Raw genomic sequence first — 19191 nt, forward strand, 5'->3', positions numbered from 1 at the left:
CATGGTCTTCATTTTTTATTTGTTATAGTTTTTGAATTATTTGCCTTTTTCTTCCAGTATTTCAAATGGGGGTCACTGACCCCGGCAGCCAAACCCTATTGCTCTGTGAGGCTCCAGTTTTATTGTTATTGTTACTTTTTATTCCTTATCTTTCTATTCAGCCCCTCCCCTATTCATATACCAGCCTCTCATCCAAACCACTCCCTGGTTGCTAAGGTAATTTGAGCCCTAGCAACAGGATAACTGACCCCGGCAACCAAACCCTATTGCTCTGTGAGGCTCCAGTTTTATTGTTACTGTTACTTTTTATTCCTTATCTTTCTATTCAGCCCCTTCCTTATTCATATACCAGCCTCTCATCCAAACCACTCCCTGGTTGCTAAGGTAATTTGAGCCCTAGCAACAGGATAACTGACCCCGGCAACCAAACCCTATTGCTCTGTGAGGCTCCAGTTTTATTGTTACTGTTACTTTTTATTCCTTATCTTTCTATTCAGCCCCTTCCTTATTCATATATCAGCCTCTCATCCAAACCCCTCCCTGGTTGCTAAGGTAATGTGGACCCTAGCAACCAGATAGCCGCTGAACGAAAAGCTAAATAATTGAAAAAAAACTCAAATAAACAATGAAGACCAATTGCAAATTGTATCAGAATATTCCTCTCTACATCATATTGTAACAGGAAGCTTTATTTTTAAAGGGGAAGTTAACTCTCGGTGGGTTTTTTTTATCTCTGGCTAAAACTAAATATAAAGGGTAAGTTAGAATTTAGTACTAACAACCCGTAGTCCAACCTTTCACAGAACTTTATATACTGATCCAGACCCCCAGCAGTCCGTGAAATTGTACATTGTGTATGGTTGCTAGGGCTGCTTAGCAACCGTATAACATAGTGAAATGCCAAATTGGAGCTTGGTGGGTGCATGTGAAATACTCGCAAACGTAAATCAGATTATTTTTGTGAATTTTAAGGTCATCTTGCCCTTTAAACCACCTGCGATGTGTTCAGAGCTGTGACATCATAGCACACGTGACATCATTCCTCCAGGACACATTGGCAACCAATAGGCCGGCTCCTCAGCATTTCCTTCCTACTTATGGGCCCAATGAGAGACCTACAGGGGCCACAGCCGGTACTTTCCACTACAGAGTCACAACTGCTCCATAGAGAGAACATTCTGTATTCCTGTGATACCAATAAAGATGTTTGTTACTTTATGGGATGTTTAAGTGCAGTAAAACAGCAGTGCAGTCTCGCTTTATGGCAGAGATTGTCGATATGTGCCCAGGGCTGGAGCAATAACCTCACAGGCTCCATCTGATGTTCTGATTTGCTCTTACAGACCTGCTGCCTGGAGGTGCCTAAATCCAATGTAGGTGGGAGCAGCACTGGTACCCCAGGGGCTCAGTGACACAAAGGGGGCAGGGCTTAGTAGGATCATGGGGGAGGTACCACAGACAGTCACTATTTATTGGGCTGGGGGGGGCTGTTTGTGCCTCTGGGTACTGGGAATGCCAGGGGGGCTGTAAGGTGCCACAGACAGTCACTATTTATTGGGCTGGGGGGGGGCTGTTTGTGCCTCTGGGTACTGGGAATGCCAGGGGGGCTGTAAGGTGCCACAGACAGTCACTATTTATTGGGCTGGGGGGGGGCTGTTTGTGCCTCTGGGTACTGGGAATGCTGGGGGGGCTGTAAGGTGCCACAGACAGTCACTATTTATTGGGCTGGGGGGGGGCTGTTTGTGCCTCTGGGTACTGGGAATGCCAGGGGGGCTGTAAGGTGCCACAGACAGTCACTATTTATTGGGCTGGGGGGGGGCTGTTTGTGCCTCTGGGGTACTGGGAATGCCAGGGGGGCTGTAAGGTGCCACAGACAGTCACTATTTATTGGGCTGGGGGGGCTGTTTGTGCCTCTGGGTACTGGGAATGCCAGGGGGGCTGTAAGGTGCCACAGACAGTCACTATTTATTGGGCTGGGGGGGCTGTTTGTGCCTCTGGGTACTGGGAATGCCAGGGGGGCTGTAAGGTGCCACAGACAGTCACTATTTATTGGGCTGGGGGGGGGGCTGTTTGTGCCTCTGGGTACTGGGAATGCCAAGGGGGCTGTAAGGTGCCACAGACAGTCACTATTTATTGGGCTGGGGGGGGCTGTTTGTGCCTCTGGGTACTGGGAATGCCAGGGGGGCTGTAAGGTGCCACAGACAGTCACTATTTATTGGGCTGGGGGGGCTGTTTGTGCCTCTGGGTACTGGGAATGCCAGGGGGGGCTGTAAGGTGCCACAGACAGTCACTATTTATTGGGCTGGGGGGGGGGACTGTTTGTGCCTCTGGGTACTGGGAATGCCAGGGGGGCTGTAAGGTGCCACAGTCACTATTTATTGGGCTGGGGGGGGGGCTGTTTGTGCCTCTGCGGTACTGGGAATGCCAGGGGGGCTGTAAGGTGCCACAGACAGTCACTATTTATTGGGCTGGGGGGGTGTTTGTGCCTCTGGGTACTGGGAATGCCAGGGGGGCTGTAAGGTGCCACAGACAGTCACTATTTATTGGGCTGGGGGGGGGGCTGTTTGTGCCTCTGGGTACTGGGAATGCCAGGGGGGCTGTAAGGTGCCACAGACAGTCACTATTTATTGGGCTGGGGGGGCTGTTTGTGCCTCTGGGTACTGGGAATGCCGGGGGGCTGTAAGGTGCCACAGACAGTCACTATTTATTGGGCTGGGGGGGCTGTTTGTGCCTCTGGGTACTGGGAATGCCGGGGGGGCTGTAAGGTGCCACAGACAGTCACTATTTATTGGGCTGGGGGGGGCTGTTTGTGCCTCTGGGTACTGGGAATGCCAGGGGGGCTGTAAGGTGCCACAGACAGTCACTATTTATTGGGCTGGGGGGGCTGTTTGTGCCTCTGGGTACTGGGAATGCCAGGGGGGCTGTAAGGTGCCACAGACAGTCACTATTTATTGGGCTGGGGGGGGGCTGTTTGTGCCTCTGGGTACTGGGAATGCCAGGGGGGCTGTAAGGTGCCACAGACAGTCACTATTTATTGGGCTGGGGGGGCTGTTTGTGCCTCTGGGTACTGGGAATGCCAGGGGGGCTGTAAGGTGCCACAGACAGTCACTATTTATTGGGCTGGGGGGGGGCTGTTTGTGCCTCTGGGTACTGGGAATGCCAGGGGGGCTGTAAGGTGCCACAGACAGTCACTATTTATTGTACATAAAATTGTCACTGTGCATTGCCGACAACCCCCCCCCCAGAGAACAAATCTCTGCTCAAATTATTCCCAGCAGTCTCGCACCCCGGGGTTTCACTATGAATGTGAGCGCCGCTCTCACTGCCATAAATCACTCTGTTTCCCCTGAGAATTAAAGCGGAAGTTATGGGCACCTGGTCCTGTACTTGCCTTATAGCGCAGCCCCATGTGCCCTAATGGGGGGGGGGGGGGCAATTGTACAGGAAGCACAGCCTGCAGCACTATGGCACCCCCTACCCATATGTATAAATACAAATATACAGAGAAGGAATGTTCTGGGCACACAATAAGCTGTACCCCCATACTGTACTGTCTAAGGGAAACACTATGGCACCCCCTACCCATATGTATAAATACAAATATACAGAGAAGGAATGTTCTGGGCACACAATAAGCTGTACCCCCATACTGTACTGTCTAAGGGAAACACTATGGCACCCCCTACCCATATGTATAAATACAAATATACAGAGAGGGAATGTTCTGGGCACACAATAAGCTGTACCCCCATACTGTACTGTCTAAGGGAAACACTATGGCACCTCCTACCCATATGTATAAATACAAATATACAGAGAGGGAATGTTCTGGGCACACAATAAGCTGTACCCCCATACTGTACTGTCTAAGGGAAACACTATGGCACCCCCTACCCATATGTATAAATACAAATATACAGAGAAGGAATGTTCTGGGCACACAATAAGCTGTACCCCCATACTGTACTGTCTAAGGGAAACACTATGGCACCTCCTACCCATATGTATAAATACAAATATACAGAGAGGGAATGTTCTGGGCACACAATAAGCTGTACCCCCATACTGTACTGTCTAAGGGAAACACTATGGCACCCCCTACCCATATGTATAAATACAAATATACAGAGAGGGAATGTTCTGGGCACACAATAAGCTGTACCCCCATACTGTACTGTCTAAGGGAAACACTATGGCCAATAATGGGCCATACAGAGTTTAAAGGGAAAGAAAAGCCAAAGCAATGGAAGAATAAGGCAGTTTTATTAGAATCAGGTCACACATCAGGTTATAGGAAAAGGCTCTGGGGATGATATAACCCAATTCCCAGCGTTATAACATTAATCCCAGTTTCCCAAGGGAATGCTCTGGGCACCTACACACAGACCAGAGGTTACACAGTGAGATACAGTTACTGCCCCCCATGCAATAAGGATTGCTAAAATAACCGCTTTAGTCACCCCCACCCCATCCCTTTAATGCAGGGAGGTGATGAACTCCCGCAGCAGTAGGTGGGCACCTTTAGGCCCCTCCCCCTCTGTAGCTATGACCAATAATCTGCACACAGGAGTGCCCCAAGAGCTTGCAATCCATGCCAGTGTACATTAGAGCAAACCGATATTCCAATGACAAACAAACACTAATGGGGCAGCGTCGGTAACCGGTACTGGGTCCATCGGAGGCCTTACACCAGTATCTGTCCGGCCGGTTCCGGAGTCGGACCCAGCAGTGCAGAGAATATAAACAGATACAGACTCGGAACCGACTGCTGCTACTTTGTATCTCATTTAAACCCAATGGGCATCATTAAAGCTTAGGCCAATCTCATCAGTAGAAATACCCCCCCACCCCTTCCCATAATGCAGTGCAAATTAACAAGTGCTGGTTTATCATCATAACTGTCCAATCTGGGCACTTAAACAACCCCCCCCCCCCCAGGTCCAGACAAAGGAACGCCAGGGGGGCCCAGGTCCGAACCCCAGAGGCTCGCCCAGTTGTAGTTCAGCAACTGCCCCGACTCCTCTTCCTCACATAAAATAATAAAAGCAACCCCCCCCCCCACCATTAAGGCAAGTTCTGGGCAGAAGGTTCTAGAATAAAATCAGCAGCTCAGCCGGTCAGGACCCCCATGGACATCCCCGGCACCATGTGGGGGAACAGGTCGTTCCGAGGGAAGGGGGGTGGGTAGAAGGGGGGCCGGTTGGGGTGCAGGGGGGCCAAGCCGTAGTCCTGGGAGATGTGTTCCGCAGGGGAGGGCACCGGGCTGGCACCGCCCACAAACTCGTGGGCCTTGGACATTCTGGATTTGCTCTTCTCCTTCTGCCGCCGGTTGCAGAACCAGACTCTCACCACCTAATGGGGAATGGAACACGATTGGTGGTGGGGAATAAGGGGTTAAACACCCCCCAACATGGGCTCAGGAGAGGGGGTGAATATCCTTAGCTTACTCTGCACCCCCAGTTTTAGTATTAAAAAGCTCCACCGCCAACCTGACTACAGTTTAAAGGGTAAGTAAACCTGTATATGAAGCCCAGGCCGCGCAACTCACGTCTTTCTCCAGGCCGAGTTCTTTGGCGATTTCGGCCAGTTCCCGGGCCCCCGGCTTCTGGTTGCACATAAAGTGGCCCTCCAGCCGGCCCTTCAGAACACTGTCGAAGCAGGTTCTCATCTTCCGCTTACGGTTCTGCTCCTCCAGCTGGGCCTTGTGGATCATCTAGAACAGGAACGCGGAACCTTAATGGGGGTTTTATTATAGGGGATAGAAAGAGCACCCCCATAATTACCCATAGACAGAGGGGAAGGTGAGGGGCACATACAGAATGGGGAGACACAGAGGGACCCTGCCCAGACAGAGGGGGGGGCACATACAGAATGGGGAGACACAGAGGGACCCTGCCCAGACAGAGGGGGGGGCACATACAGAATGGGGAGACACAGAGGGACCCTGCCCAGACAGAGGGGAAGGTGAGGGGCACATACAGAAGGGGGGAGACACAGAGGGACCCTGCCCAGACAGAGGGGAAGGTGAGGGGCACATACAGAATGGGGAGACACAGAGGGACCCTGCCCAGACAGAGGGGAAGGTGAGGGGCACATACAGAATGGGGAGACACAGAGGGACCCTGCCCAGACAGAGGGGGGGGGCACATACAGAATGGGGAGACACAGAGGGACCCTGCCCAGACAGAGGGGAAGGTGAGGGGCACATACAGAATGGGGAGACACAGAGGGACCCTGCCCAGACAGAGGGGAAGGTGAGGGGCACATACAGAATGGGGAGACACAGAGGGACCCTGCCCAGACAGAGGGGAAGGTGAGGGGCACATACAGAATGGGGAGACACAGAGGGACCCTGCCCAGACAGAGGGGAAGGTGAGGGGCACATACAGAATGGGGAGACACAGAGGGACCCTGCCCAGACAGAGGGGGGATGGGGGGCACATACAGAATGGGGAGACACAGAGGGACCCTGCCCAGTTTTTCAGCCAATAACTTGCCTCCTGTAGGTTGTCGTTATTCTCCGCCTCTCCCAGCCATTGCTCCAATAGGGGTTTGAGTTTACACATATTTTTGAATGTCAGCTGCAGGGACTCAAAGCGGCAGATAGTGGTCTGGCTGAACATCTTTCCTGCAGGGCAAAACCAAGCTGGCATTATCTGGCTGCCATGAAAATACCCCGACTGTCGACCTGGGGGCCCCACACCATTTGCCCAACCCAACCCTTCGCCCCCCCAAACACACTGCTCCCTTGATATCCAGCCTTTTGAAGGTCAGTTATGGGGGGGGGGGGGGCAGGGCTTTTGCTGCTCCAATCAATGAGTAGCTCTATGCTTACAATATGGCTTTACTTACCCTTTAAAACCAAACATGAAACAAAAGCATTATGATTGGGTGATAATTACCATATAATATGCCCAGGGCGTGCCCAATGTCCCCCTGGGTATAACCCAGCGCCACCCTCTTCTGCTTCAGCTCCTTGGCAAACTCTTCCATCTCCTCCAGGGTCGTTCCATCCTAAACGAGAGGAAAAAACAACGAGTGACCCGACAACGATACCGGTGTGCAGTCCTATATGGAAACCTGTATGGCAGCTCCCTCCCATAGGTATAAACAGAATAAACCAATTTATAGAATAAAAAAAGCATCTAAATATTAATGATAATATAATACCCCCCCAACATATGGTGTGAGCGGTGCAACCCCGGGGGGGCTAATTTGGAACGATCCACCTGGGCTCTGGGGTGGGGGGTGCTAATTAGGGGGTGCAGAACCACTGATCTCAGCAGCTGAGGCTGCAAAGTTCCTACAGTCACATGGTGCCACCTGGTTCTGCCAGCGACCCAGTCTGTGCCCAAAGCTTATCTGCACCGTCAGGATAAAGTTCTATCTTCAGAACCATCTGTGGCCCATACAGGTGTATGGTGGGGGCTGGAACCGGCGCTGCCACAGGGCTAGCATTCTAATAGGGAGCTGCCCCCCAACATTCCCCTTTATATGGGGGCTTATGGGAAATGCACTGTGCAGGGCTGTGCTGAGATCTCTGCCCCCACATTAGGTGTATCCCCCCAACATTCCCCTTTATATAGGGGCTTATGGGAAATGCACTGGGCAGGGCTGTGCTGAGATCTCTGCCCCCCACATTAGGTGTATCCCCCCAACATTCCCCTTTATATAGGGACTTATGGGAAATGTACTGGGCAGGGCTGTGCTGAGATCTCTGCCCCCCACATTAGGTGTATCCCCCCAACATTCCCCTTTATATAGGGACTTATGGGAAATGCACTGTGCAGGGCTGTGCTGAGATCTCTGCCCCCCACATTAGGTGTATCCCCCCCAACATTCCACTTTATATAGGGGCTTATGGGAAATGCACTGGGCAGGGCTGTGCTGAGATCTCTGCCCCCACATTAGGTGTATCCCCCCCAACATTCCCCTTTATATAGGGACTTATGGGAAATGTACTGGGCAGGGCTGTGCTGAGATCTCTGCCCCCACATTAGGTGTATCCCCCCAACATTCCCCTTTATATAGGGACTTATGGGAAATGCACTGTGCAGGGCTGTGCTGAGATCTCTGCCCCCCACATTAGGTGTATCCCCCCCAACATTCCACTTTATATAGGGGCTTATGGGAAATGCACTGGGCAGGGCTGTGCTGAGATCTCTGCCCCCACATTAGGTGTATCCCCCCCAACATTCCCCTTTATATAGGGACTTATGGGAAATGTACTGGGCAGGGCTGTGCTGAGATCTCTGCCCCCCACATTAGGTGTATCCCCCCCAACATTCCACTTTATATAGGGGCTTATGGGAAATGCACTGGGCAGGGCTGTGCTGAGATCTCTGCCCCCACATTAGGTGTATCCCCCCAACATTCCCCTTTATATAGGGACTTATGGGAAATGCACTGTGCAGGGCTGTGCTGAGATCTCTGCCCCCCACATTAGGTGTATCCCCCCCAACATTCCACTTTATATAGGGGCTTATGGGAAATGCACTGTGCAGGGCTGTGCTGAGATCTCTGCCCCCACATTAGGTGTATCCCCCCAACATTCCCCTTATACTGGTTAATATGGCACTTACCTCTTCGTTGCCAGAGCCAAAGGAGGCATTATTGGGAGAGGGGCTACAGAGCCCCCTTTCTGCCCTACTGGAGAGGGCGCTAGAGACCTCCTCATCCTCGGTGTTGGACGCCCCACTCTCCAGAGACGCGGTTGGGCTACAATCAGACTGTTGGGGCTTTTCCCCCCCATCGGGATGGGCCCGGCTTGGCAGGCCGAGAGCTTGCCCGGTGGGATTCCCCTGCCAGGGGGCATGGTGCCAGTATTGGGCATAGGAGGGCACCATGGGAGAGTTGGGGGAAGGGGTGCCCGAAGACCTCTCTTCGCTGATAGAGCCATGATCCTCCTCATTCCTGCCCTCTGGGCTTGGGTCTCCGGAGCTGAGGGCACCCACCTGGTTAGAGAACTGGAAATGGGGGTACAGGTGCCAGTCAAAGGGGGCAGCATGGCAGCTCCCGCCCGTCACCTCGTCCTGGGCTCCATATTCGGATTTAATAGCCGGGGGCACATGGAAGAACGGCTGGGGGTAGGAGGGGGCATTGTAGTTCCCCAAGTACTGGTAGTTGCCCCCCTCTTGCCCCAGGCCGGGGCTGTAGCTGAAGTTGGGGAAGGCAGGTTGGTTGTACAGAACGGGTTGGTCCATGTTCGGGCGTCGGCCTGAGGGACCAGTGAGTGGGGGGGGGGGTAAGTGCTCAGACTGAAAGGGGCAATTACACAGAAACAGGGCAAATTAACCACAAGCAAAAACAATGGCAGAAATAATGGGGAGACGGGGACCCCCTAAACCAGCAAGTTCCTTGGGTGCTGAGTGATAGAAACCCCCCCACTGCTCCCCCATAGGAGCACTTATAGGCTCTGTTAATGGGCCATTGGCATCACATGGACCCACTCGTTAATCTGCTCCCTCATTGGCCAATCTAGCACCCTTCGCTCTCCCCCCCCCCCCCATCAGCTGGCAGGCAATTTATTAACCCCTTCAGTTCCTGGGCTTTAGGAGTCTTACAGCCACTGCCTTTTAACCCTTTACTGTCTATTAGGTTCCACTGAAACCAAAACAATTAGCTACAAGGTCCTGCGATCACAAGAGGATTGTGGGAAGTGTAGTCCAAAGGCTGTCAGCCCCTGCTGGCCTGTAAACTAGATTGAGCTGTGACCCCTAATAATTAATAAGCAACTTGATGCACTTTGGCTGTAGTTAAACTATAGCTCCCAGCATGTACACAGAACTACAAATCCCAGAAGCCTCCATGAAGACACTCCGAGAAATTAAAATTATGCAGAATGCTCGGGAAAGGGTTAGGATACACGTATGCTGGAGGGAATGCTGGGATTTGTAGTTCTTTCATTTTTGGCTGTAATCTCAGGGGGTTGTGAGTGCACAGAGCAGGTCCAACCCATAGAGGGCAGAAGAGAGCCGAGCTACAGGCTGGCACAGCCAATCCATCGCCAGTAGGGGGAGCTCTAGTCCCACTTCTCAAGGTAGCCTTGTGTTTGTTTGGGGGTGAACTGTCTTCAAAGGGGTTTGGGGTGCCCCGAGGCCTTTGCAGCTGATGGTCCCAGGGGGGCAGGGTGAGAATCTGGTAACGTTAAAGGGGTTGTTCACCCTTGAGTTAACTTTTAATATGATGTAGAGAGTGATATTCTGAGACAATTTGCAACTGGTCTTCATTTTGTATTATTTGTAGTTTGTTAGTTATTTCACTTTTTGTTCAGCAGTTTATAGTTTAGGCAGATATTTGGTTGCTATGGTCTAAATTACCTTAGCAACCAGGGAGTGGTTTGAATGAGAGGCTGGAATCTGAATAGGGGAGGGGCTGAATAGAAAGATAATAAAAAGTAACAGTCACCCCGCTATAGTTCCAGGGGTACCCAGGGCACAAATAAGCACTCACCCCAAATCCCCCCCTAACTGGCCTTCAGGCTGGGCCCCCTTAGCCCATAACAAGGTTACAGATATATAGAAACATTGGGGTAACAGTCACCCCGCTATAGTTCCAGGGGTACCCAGGGCACAAATAAGCACTCACCCCAAATCCCCCCCTAACTGGCCTTCAGGCTGGGCCCCCTTAGCCCATAACAAGGTTACAGATATATAGAAACATTGGGGTAACAGTCACCCCGCTATAGTTCCAGGGGTACCAGGGCACAAATAAGCACTCACCCCAAATCCCCCCCTAACTGGCCTTCAGGCTGGGCCCCCTTAGCCCATAACAAGGTTACAGATATATAGAAACATTGGGGTAACAGTCACCCCGCTATAGTTCCAGGGGTACCCAGGGCACAAATAAGCACTCACCCCAAATCCCCCCCTAACTGGCCTTCAGGCTGGGCCCCCTTAGCCCATAACAAGGTTACAGATATATAGAAACATTGGGGTAACAGTCACCCCGCTATAGTTCCAGGGGTACCCAGGGCACAAGCACTCACCCCAAATCCCCCCCTAACTGGCCTTCAGGCTGGGCCCCCTTAGCCCATAACAAGGTTACAGATATATAGAAACATTGGGGTAACAGTCACCCCGCTATAGTTCCAGGGGTACTGCCAGTATATAAGATATGCAGATTGCAGGGCTGTTGTACAGTTGGGGGGCTCTGACCCCATTGTGTTCATCAGTTTTCCCTGAGGAGGGAGAGGAACTGACCCAACACAAAACGTCTTTCTTCAGATTCCCATAATAATAGTGAGTATCACACCCAGTGTCACCTTTATACAATAGAAGTGTCGCCCCGGTGGGAAACAATACAGTGTTATGTTGTGGTTTCACACTATCAACAATGATGCCAAGTCCCACCCCAACCCCAGCACTGAGACTCATCACACCTCCAACTCACACTCACATAGAGATAGTCTCACCTGAAACCTGAGTGGCCCCAGAACCCCTCAGTGACTGCTAATATCCTTATCATTTACAGTAGGGGGTACATTATCCCTTATAATACATGAGTGATACTCAGAGTTCCCTGTATAACTCAGCCTGCAGCCTTGTGCCTTTATATGGGGGGCACAGAACCCCTCAGTGACTGCTAATATCCTTATCATTTACAGTAGGGGGTACATTATCCCTTATAATACATGAGTGATACTCAGAGTTCCCTGTATAACTCAGCCTGCAGCCTTGTGCCTTTATATGGGGGGCACAGAACCCCTCAGTGACTGCTAATATCCTTATCATTTACAGTAGGGGGTACATTATCCCTTATAATACACGAGTGATACTCAGAGTTCCCTGTATAACTCAGCCTGCAGCCTTGTGCCTTTATATGGGGGGCACAGAACCCCTCAGTGACTGCTAATATCCTTATCATTTACAGTAGGGGGTACAGTATCCCTTATAATACATGAGTGATACTCAGAGTTCCCTGTATAACTCAGCCTGCAGCCTTGTGCCTTTATATGGGGGGCACAGAACCCCTCAGTGACTGCTAATATCCTTATCATTTACAGTAGGGGGTACAGTATCCCTTATAATACATGAGTGATACTCAGAGTTCCCTGTATAACTCAGCCTGCAGCCTTGTGCCTTATATGGGGGGCACAGAACCCCTCAGTGACTGCTAATATCCTTATCATTTACAGTAGGGGGTACATTATCCCTTATAATACATGAGTGATACTCAGAGTTCCCTGTATAACTCAGCCTGCAGCCTTGTGCCTTTATATGGGGGGCACAGAACCCCTCAGTGACTGCTAATATCCTTATCATTTACAGTAGGGGGTACATTATCCCTTATAATACATGAGTGATACTCAGAGTTCCCTGTATAACTCAGCCTGCAGCCTTGTGCCTTTATATGGGGGGCACAGAACCCCTCAGTGACTGCTAATATCCTTATCATTTACAGTAGGGGGTACAGTATCCCTTATAATACATGAGTGATACTCAGAGTTCCCTGTATAACTCAGCCTGCAGCCTTGTGCCTTTATATGGGAGGCACAGAACCCCCTCAGTGACTGCTAATATCCTTATCATTTACAGTAGGGGGTACATTATCCCTTATAAAGACGCGAGAAGCCAAAAGAACACAGAAGACACAAAGGGTTCAGGAATGAAAATTCATTGCACTGCATTGTGGGTAATATACATAAATATACGCTTACATCCTGGAAGCATAAAATCTCTTTTTTTTGTAAAAAAAGAAAAAAAAAAAGTGAGAAAGAGGGAATTCTGGGAAAGGGGGTATTTACATGGGATCTATAATACAGTGAGATGCCGGGTAGTTGAATAAGTTACGGTGAGTGCAGACCCCCCTGTATCAGGCATGAAAGGGTTACTGACATTAACTCTTTATATTCCCCACCCCCCAATATATTAATTTGGGGAACCGGACTCTATACAAGAGTGTCCCCCCCAAAAAACTCAGGCACCAATGATGGAAAAATTGCATTAAACCCATAAATAAATTAGTAGGGTGTCGGTCAGTGTATTGGGGTGCAGGCAGGGGCCCCCCCAAAGAGGGGCTTTACCCATACCCAGTGGCTGTTGGAGATTTGGGGGGGGGGGGGGGGTCACCTTTAGGTTAACTTCTAGTATGATATAGAATGGCCTATTCTAAGCATCTTTTCAATTGGTCTTCTTTATTTATATGTTTATCAACTCTGCTGTTTTGTAATGGGGGGGGGGGGGTCGCTGACCCCGGCAGCCAAAATCCTATTGGTTTGCGAGGCTCCAGTTTTATTGTTACGTTTTTGTCTATTCAGCACCCCTATTCATATCCACACCACTCCCTGGTTGCTAAGGTAACTTGGACCCTGGTAACCAACTAACAGCAGACTGGAAAGCTGCTGAACTGATGATAAAATAAAAAAGACCAATTGCAAATTGTCTCAAAGTATTTCCCTCTACATTATACAAAAAGTTAACTCAAAGGTGACAGGGGGGGGTAAAAAAGCAGATAAGGGGGGTTTATGCAAACTTGGGGGGCAGGGGTCGGACGCTGGAGAGCACCCCACTGTTAAAAACAAGTAAAACAGTCTGTAAAATAGGTTGTTGCCCTCAACCAATATGGCCGCCCATGGGCATGGCGTGGGGCAGCGGCTGGGGGAACAGCTCGTTCTTGTGGAAGGCCGAGGCGTAGAGGGGCGGGGTGGAGCCGAGCGGAGCTGCCATGTAGCCCTGCGAGGTCACCACCTGCGGCAGCGAATAGTGTCCAACAGGGGGCGACGCCATCGTTTGCCCCACGTCGTAGCCTTCGCCGTCGTTCTCGTCAACCGTGGGCATCCCTTGGCGCTTGCCCTTCTGCCGCCGGTTGCAGAACCAGACCCGGACCACCTGATAGAGAGAAAGAATTAATAATTAATAACAGAGCCCAGTTATACCCTTTCTGTTCCCTGGTTCCGACTCCTGAAACAATGTAGTAGGATTTCTACTGCTACATTATCTACAGAGTCAGAACCAGCAGTGCACGGAATAATGAAGAACGGAGAAGCACTTACATCTTTGTCCATATTGAGCTCCTTGGCTATTTGCACCATCTCCTGAGCCCCCGGCTTGGAACATTTCATGAAGTAACTTTCCAGCGTCCCCTTCACTATATTCTCTATGTTTGTCCTCCTTTTCCGCTTCCGCGTTTGGGCGATGACCTGCTCCCGATTAATCAACTAAACGGCAATTACATGGAAACTCATTAGCACAGAAATACAGGAATGTTCTGGGCAACACTATGGCACCTCCTACCCATATGTATAAATACAAATATACAGAGAGGGAATGTTCTGGGCACACAATAAGCTGTACCCCCATACTGTACTGTCTAAGGGAAACACTATGGCACCCCCTACCCATATGTATAAATACAAATATACAGAGAGGGAATGTTCTGGGCACACAATAAGCTGTACCCCCATACTGTACTGTCTAAGGGAAACACTATGGCACCCCCTACCCATATGTATAAATACAAATATACAGAGAAGGAATGTTCTGGGCACACAATAAGCTGTACCCCCATACTGTACTGTCTAAGGGAAACACTATGGCACCCCCTACCCATATGTATAAATACAAATATACAGAGAGGGAATGTTCTGGGCACACAATAAGCTGTACCCCCATACTGTACTGTCTAAGGGAAACACTATGGCACCCCCTACCCATATGTATAAATACAAATATACAGAGAGGGAATGTTCTGGGCACACAATAAGCTGTACCTCCATACTGTACTGTCTAAGGGAAACACTATGGCACCTCCTACCCATATGTATAAATACAAATATACAGAGAAGGAATGTTCTGGGCACACAATAAGCTGTACCCCCATACTGTACTGTCTAAGGGAAACACTATGGCACCTCCTACCCATATGTATAAATACAAATATACAGAGAGGGAATGTTCTGGCACACAATAAGCTGTACCCTCATACTGTACTGTCTAAGGGAAACACTATGGCACCTCCTACCCATATGTATAAATACAAATATACAGAGAAGGAATGTTCTGGGCACACAATAAGCTGTACCCCCATACTGTACTGTCTAAGGGAAACACTATGGCACCCCCTACCCATATGTATAAATACAAATATACAGAGAAGGAATGTTCTGGGCACACAATAAGCTGTACCCCCATACTGTACTGTCTAAGGGAAACACTATGGCACCCCCTACCCATATGTATAAATACAAATATACAGAGAAGGAATGTTCTGGGCACACAATAAGCTGTACCCCCATACTGTACTGTCTAAGGGAAACACTATGGCACCCCCTACCCATATGTATAAATACAAATATACAGAGAAGGAATGCTCTGGGCGCCCATACAATACACACACCTCCTGCAAGTTGTCGTTGTTCTCTGCCTCCACCAACCAGCGCTCTAGGAAGGGTTTGAGCTGACACATATTCTTGAAGCTGAGTTGCAGCGACTCGAAGCGACAGATCGTAGTCTGACTGAACATCTTGCCTGTGGGACAAAAAGTAAAGCGAAACCTGAATGACCAATCAGCTCACAGCACAGGGTGAGCGGAGACCGTGCGTTCGGCCCGGGATGCGACACTTACCGTATAGGACCCCCAGCGCGTAGCCCACGTCGGCCTGTGTGTAGCCCATAGACACCCGCTTGTGCTTCAGATCTTTGGCGAACTGCTCCATTTCTGATTCGCTGGGAACTTCCTGTAAGAGCAGGAAATGGTTAATAAAAAATAAAGACCAATTGCAATTTATTGCAATTAATTTGCAGCTTTTGAATCATTTCGGTTTTTGTTCAGCAGCTATCTGGTTGCTAGGGTCCAGATTACCTTAGCAACCGGGGAGTGGCTAGAATGAGACACTGGAATATGAAAAAAAAAAGACCAATTGAAAAGATGCTTAGAATTGGCCATTCTATAACGTATTAAAGGTTAAATTCAAGGTAAACCTCCCCCCTTTAGGGTGTGTGAAGCCAACAGATTTAGGGTCAGACTGGGCCAATGGGAGACTACTAGCCACCTGTAGACTTACTAGCCAGGAGGGAAGTTTATAGGGGCAGCCTATAGTAAAAACAAGTACCTGGGTCTAACATTAACCCCCAAATGGTCAGCGTGCAGGATTAGGTCATAAAGAGAGCAAAATTTGTTATAGCTCTAACCCCCTACAGCAACCAATCAGCCGGTAGCTTTTTACTAGTCTCAGTTTAAAAGCAAACATCTTATTGGTCGCCATGGGTTACCTGCACCTATGCCATTTATTCCATATGGGGGGGGGTTTGCGGAATAAACCCATATTATAAATATAGTCATGGGAGAACGAATGATGGACTCACAGGGACATTATAATCCTCTTACAGTATGGGGGGGGGAAGCATTTAAGGGTGGAACATTCACTTCCTGGTGCAGGACACAGTCTACCAATGAGGAAAGAAGCAGTGTAAAACTGAAAAAGCCCAATAACCAAGGGATATATATGTATAGGGAACTTTCCCCTAAATGTAAAGTATTATTATTGCCCCAATAACATTAGCACTTATATATGGAAAGGGGGGGGGGTGTAAATTTCCCTATGAACCCCCCACTTCCTGTCTTGGGAGTCTAGGTGGAACCAAGGAATAGATTACATAAAGCCACACAGATTTGGATTCAGTTTGGGAAACACCATCCTGGGTGCTATATTCACCCCTTATCTGTTTCATACGATCTGCAATATGACTATAGAGAGGTTGGGCAACCCCAAAACAGCAGCAGGACGAGTGCAAAAAATAAAACACATTAGGGTCAATGGAGCAAGACACACGGGTGATACGTTTTACAGCAACAATGTCGCTTGAATCACTGAACTAACGTTCCAAAAATCCTATAAGTCGTACTTAGAAAACTAATGGGAAAGTTTAGGGAGCACTCACCTCCTCATTGTCGCTCGATTGTCCCCCATCAACCATCCCCCCATTGGGGATCGTAGTGGCCCGTTCATTAATTGCCCCATTGGAAGAGTTGGCGCTACTGCACCGGCTGCTCTCCATACTGGAGACCACACAGTCTACGGGGGTATTGGGGCTTTGGTTGGCTGGGGTGGGGTAAGTAGTGTTGCCAGGGAGGCTGCCGTTCTTCACAAGAGTCTGACTGGGCATCGGGTTGGTGGAGTTGCTGTTGTTGCCCGCTGTGGGGTTGACTTGCCAGAAAGGGCTACCAGTCCATGTGTTGGGGTAGTAGAGAGAGGGGTTGGGGGGGCTGGGGTATTTGGGTTCTGGGGACTCTTCCCCGCTGTCCGTTTCGTGGGCAACCTCCTCTTTCACCTTAATCCTGGAGTCACTAAGAGTCGGGGTCGGACTCGGCGCTCTGATCGGATTCCCTTGTTGGTTGGTCTCCACTTGGCCGTGGTGGTCGAACGATGCCATTGAGTTCCAGGGCATAACGGGGGCCGAGCAGTCGCCCATCCCCTGAACCCCGGAGTCTCCATTTTCCGATTTCAGCGTAGAGAAGGCGAAGGAGAAAGGCTGGGGGTGTCCTAAGCCGGTGTAACCCCCAAAATGGCAATTAGCGGGGTCCTGCATGAGTCCGGCGTTGAAGGCAAAGGGGGGGAAGGGCTGTTGGCTGTACATAGTGTCGGGGGGTCGCAGTCAGATCTCGCTGAACCCTAAAACGACCAGCACTGACCTTGTCACTAGAGTCAAGTCCAAGTCAACGAATGCAACAAGTCTATCGCTCTTCCCTCCATGCAACGGGGCTGGAACCCTCTAACCTGGATGGGAGGTGGGTCGGATCAAGTGAAGAGTTCCATAAAAGTTATTTTCCACCCAAATAAGTCGGAGTTGAGGACGTCGGAAGCTTCTTTCTAGCCAAGTCGCATCTCAGGAGGCTTCGAAGAAGATGAAGTTGAGCGGAAAGGGACAAGGACAGAGTCTGAGGAGCCCAATCCTGTAAGTCTAACCCTTATCTCTGGGATCAGGGAGTATTTACCCCAAGCTCAGGGCATCTGGCTCCGCCCCCTGATGGTCATGCTAATTGCCCTCCGCACTCATTGGCCGCTTTGAAACAAATAAAGCCACCCCCAGCGGCCGGTGGGGGGTAAATACACTTTTTTGGGGGAGTTTTTAAGATCCAACTTTCAAAATGAAATAAAAAATAAGAAGGAAAAGTGAAACTTGTATTTGTCTACTGTATCCTAGTGGAAATGCCCCTGGCCCCCCCACACATGGGGCATTAGCAAGTGATTACCCTATGTACAGGCATGAATAATGTTCCTCATGTAAGGCCTGCCGCTATTGGCCCATTACATCACCATATTAAACACTCAGCAGGCTTTTCTTTCAGGCCCTGATTGGCCCTAAACTCTCCCTTGTTGACCAGGGGCATGTGTAGGGGGGCAATTTCCTAACGATCAGCTCCAATAAAGCCATTTGCGAGCAGACTCAGACATGTGGCCTTATTCCAGATAAAGGGCAAGTGCAACTCTTTAACGTCAATCTGCCAATTGGGAATAACATGCTCATTAATGGCCAACTCATTGGCTCATAAAAGCCCCCAGTACAGAGAGAGAGGGGGGGCTGATAATAGGTGTGACTGGTGTCTATGGGGCAGGTCACATTGGGCACAAACTGTAGGACAGGGAAGAAACCGGCTACAATGTATTACATACAGTGATTGGGACTATTTGCAATTGGGCCTTAGTGTTAACTTTGCCTTTAAATTCCGACTACAGTTACAATGTATTCATAGGGATCTAACACTGAGGGGGGGGGGTTCAGGTTTTGGTTTACTTTTAGTATGGCTTTAGTTATAGAAAGGCCAATTCTAAGCAACTTTGCAATTGGTCCCTATTATTTTTTTTTTTTATAGTTTCTGAATTATTTGCCTTTTGACTCAAATGGGGGTCACTGACCCCGGCAGCCAAACCCTATTGCTCTGTGAGGCTCCAGTTTTATTGTTATTGTTACTTTTTATTCCTTATCTTTCTATTCAGCCCCTCCCCTATTCATATACCAGTCTCTCATCCAAAACACTGCGTGGTTGCTAAGGTCATTTGAGCCCTAGCAACAGGATAACTGCCCCCCCGGCAGCAAAACCCTATTGCTCTGTGAGGCTCCGGTTTTATTGTTATTGTTACTTTTTATTCCTTATCTTTCTATTCATATTTCACTCTCTTATTCAATGCACAGCCTGGTTACTAAGGTAATTTGGACCCTAGCAACAGGACAACTGACCCCGGCAGCCAAA

The 19191-nt window shown here is 49.6% G+C and overlaps 2 protein-coding genes across 2 annotated transcripts; both read right to left on the reverse strand.

Moving 5' to 3' along the window:
• Positions 1 to 4244: 4244 nt before the first annotated feature.
• pou5f3.3 (POU class 5 homeobox 3, gene 3) lies at positions 4245 to 9373 on the reverse strand. Its single transcript, NM_001130364.1, is given in 5 exon segments — positions 4245 to 5352; positions 5549 to 5713; positions 6498 to 6628; positions 6903 to 7014; positions 8583 to 9373. Coding segments are annotated over 5 exon segments (1272 nt in total). The 5' UTR covers positions 9204 to 9373; the 3' UTR covers positions 4245 to 5109.
• A 3226-nt stretch (positions 9374 to 12599) lies between these two features.
• Positions 12600 to 17857, reverse strand: pou5f3.2 (POU class 5 homeobox 3, gene 2). The gene is given in 5 exon segments (NM_001129934.1): positions 12600 to 13829; positions 13994 to 14158; positions 15337 to 15467; positions 15565 to 15676; positions 16881 to 17857. Coding segments are annotated over 5 exon segments (1380 nt in total). The 5' UTR covers positions 17577 to 17857; the 3' UTR covers positions 12600 to 13553.
• Between the last annotated feature and the right edge of the window lie 1334 nt (positions 17858 to 19191).

The sequence above is a fragment of the Xenopus tropicalis genome, chromosome 8, assembly GCF_000004195.4.
Source record: "Xenopus tropicalis strain Nigerian chromosome 8, UCB_Xtro_10.0, whole genome shotgun sequence".
Classification (NCBI taxonomy): Eukaryota; Metazoa; Chordata; class Amphibia; order Anura; family Pipidae; genus Xenopus; species Xenopus tropicalis.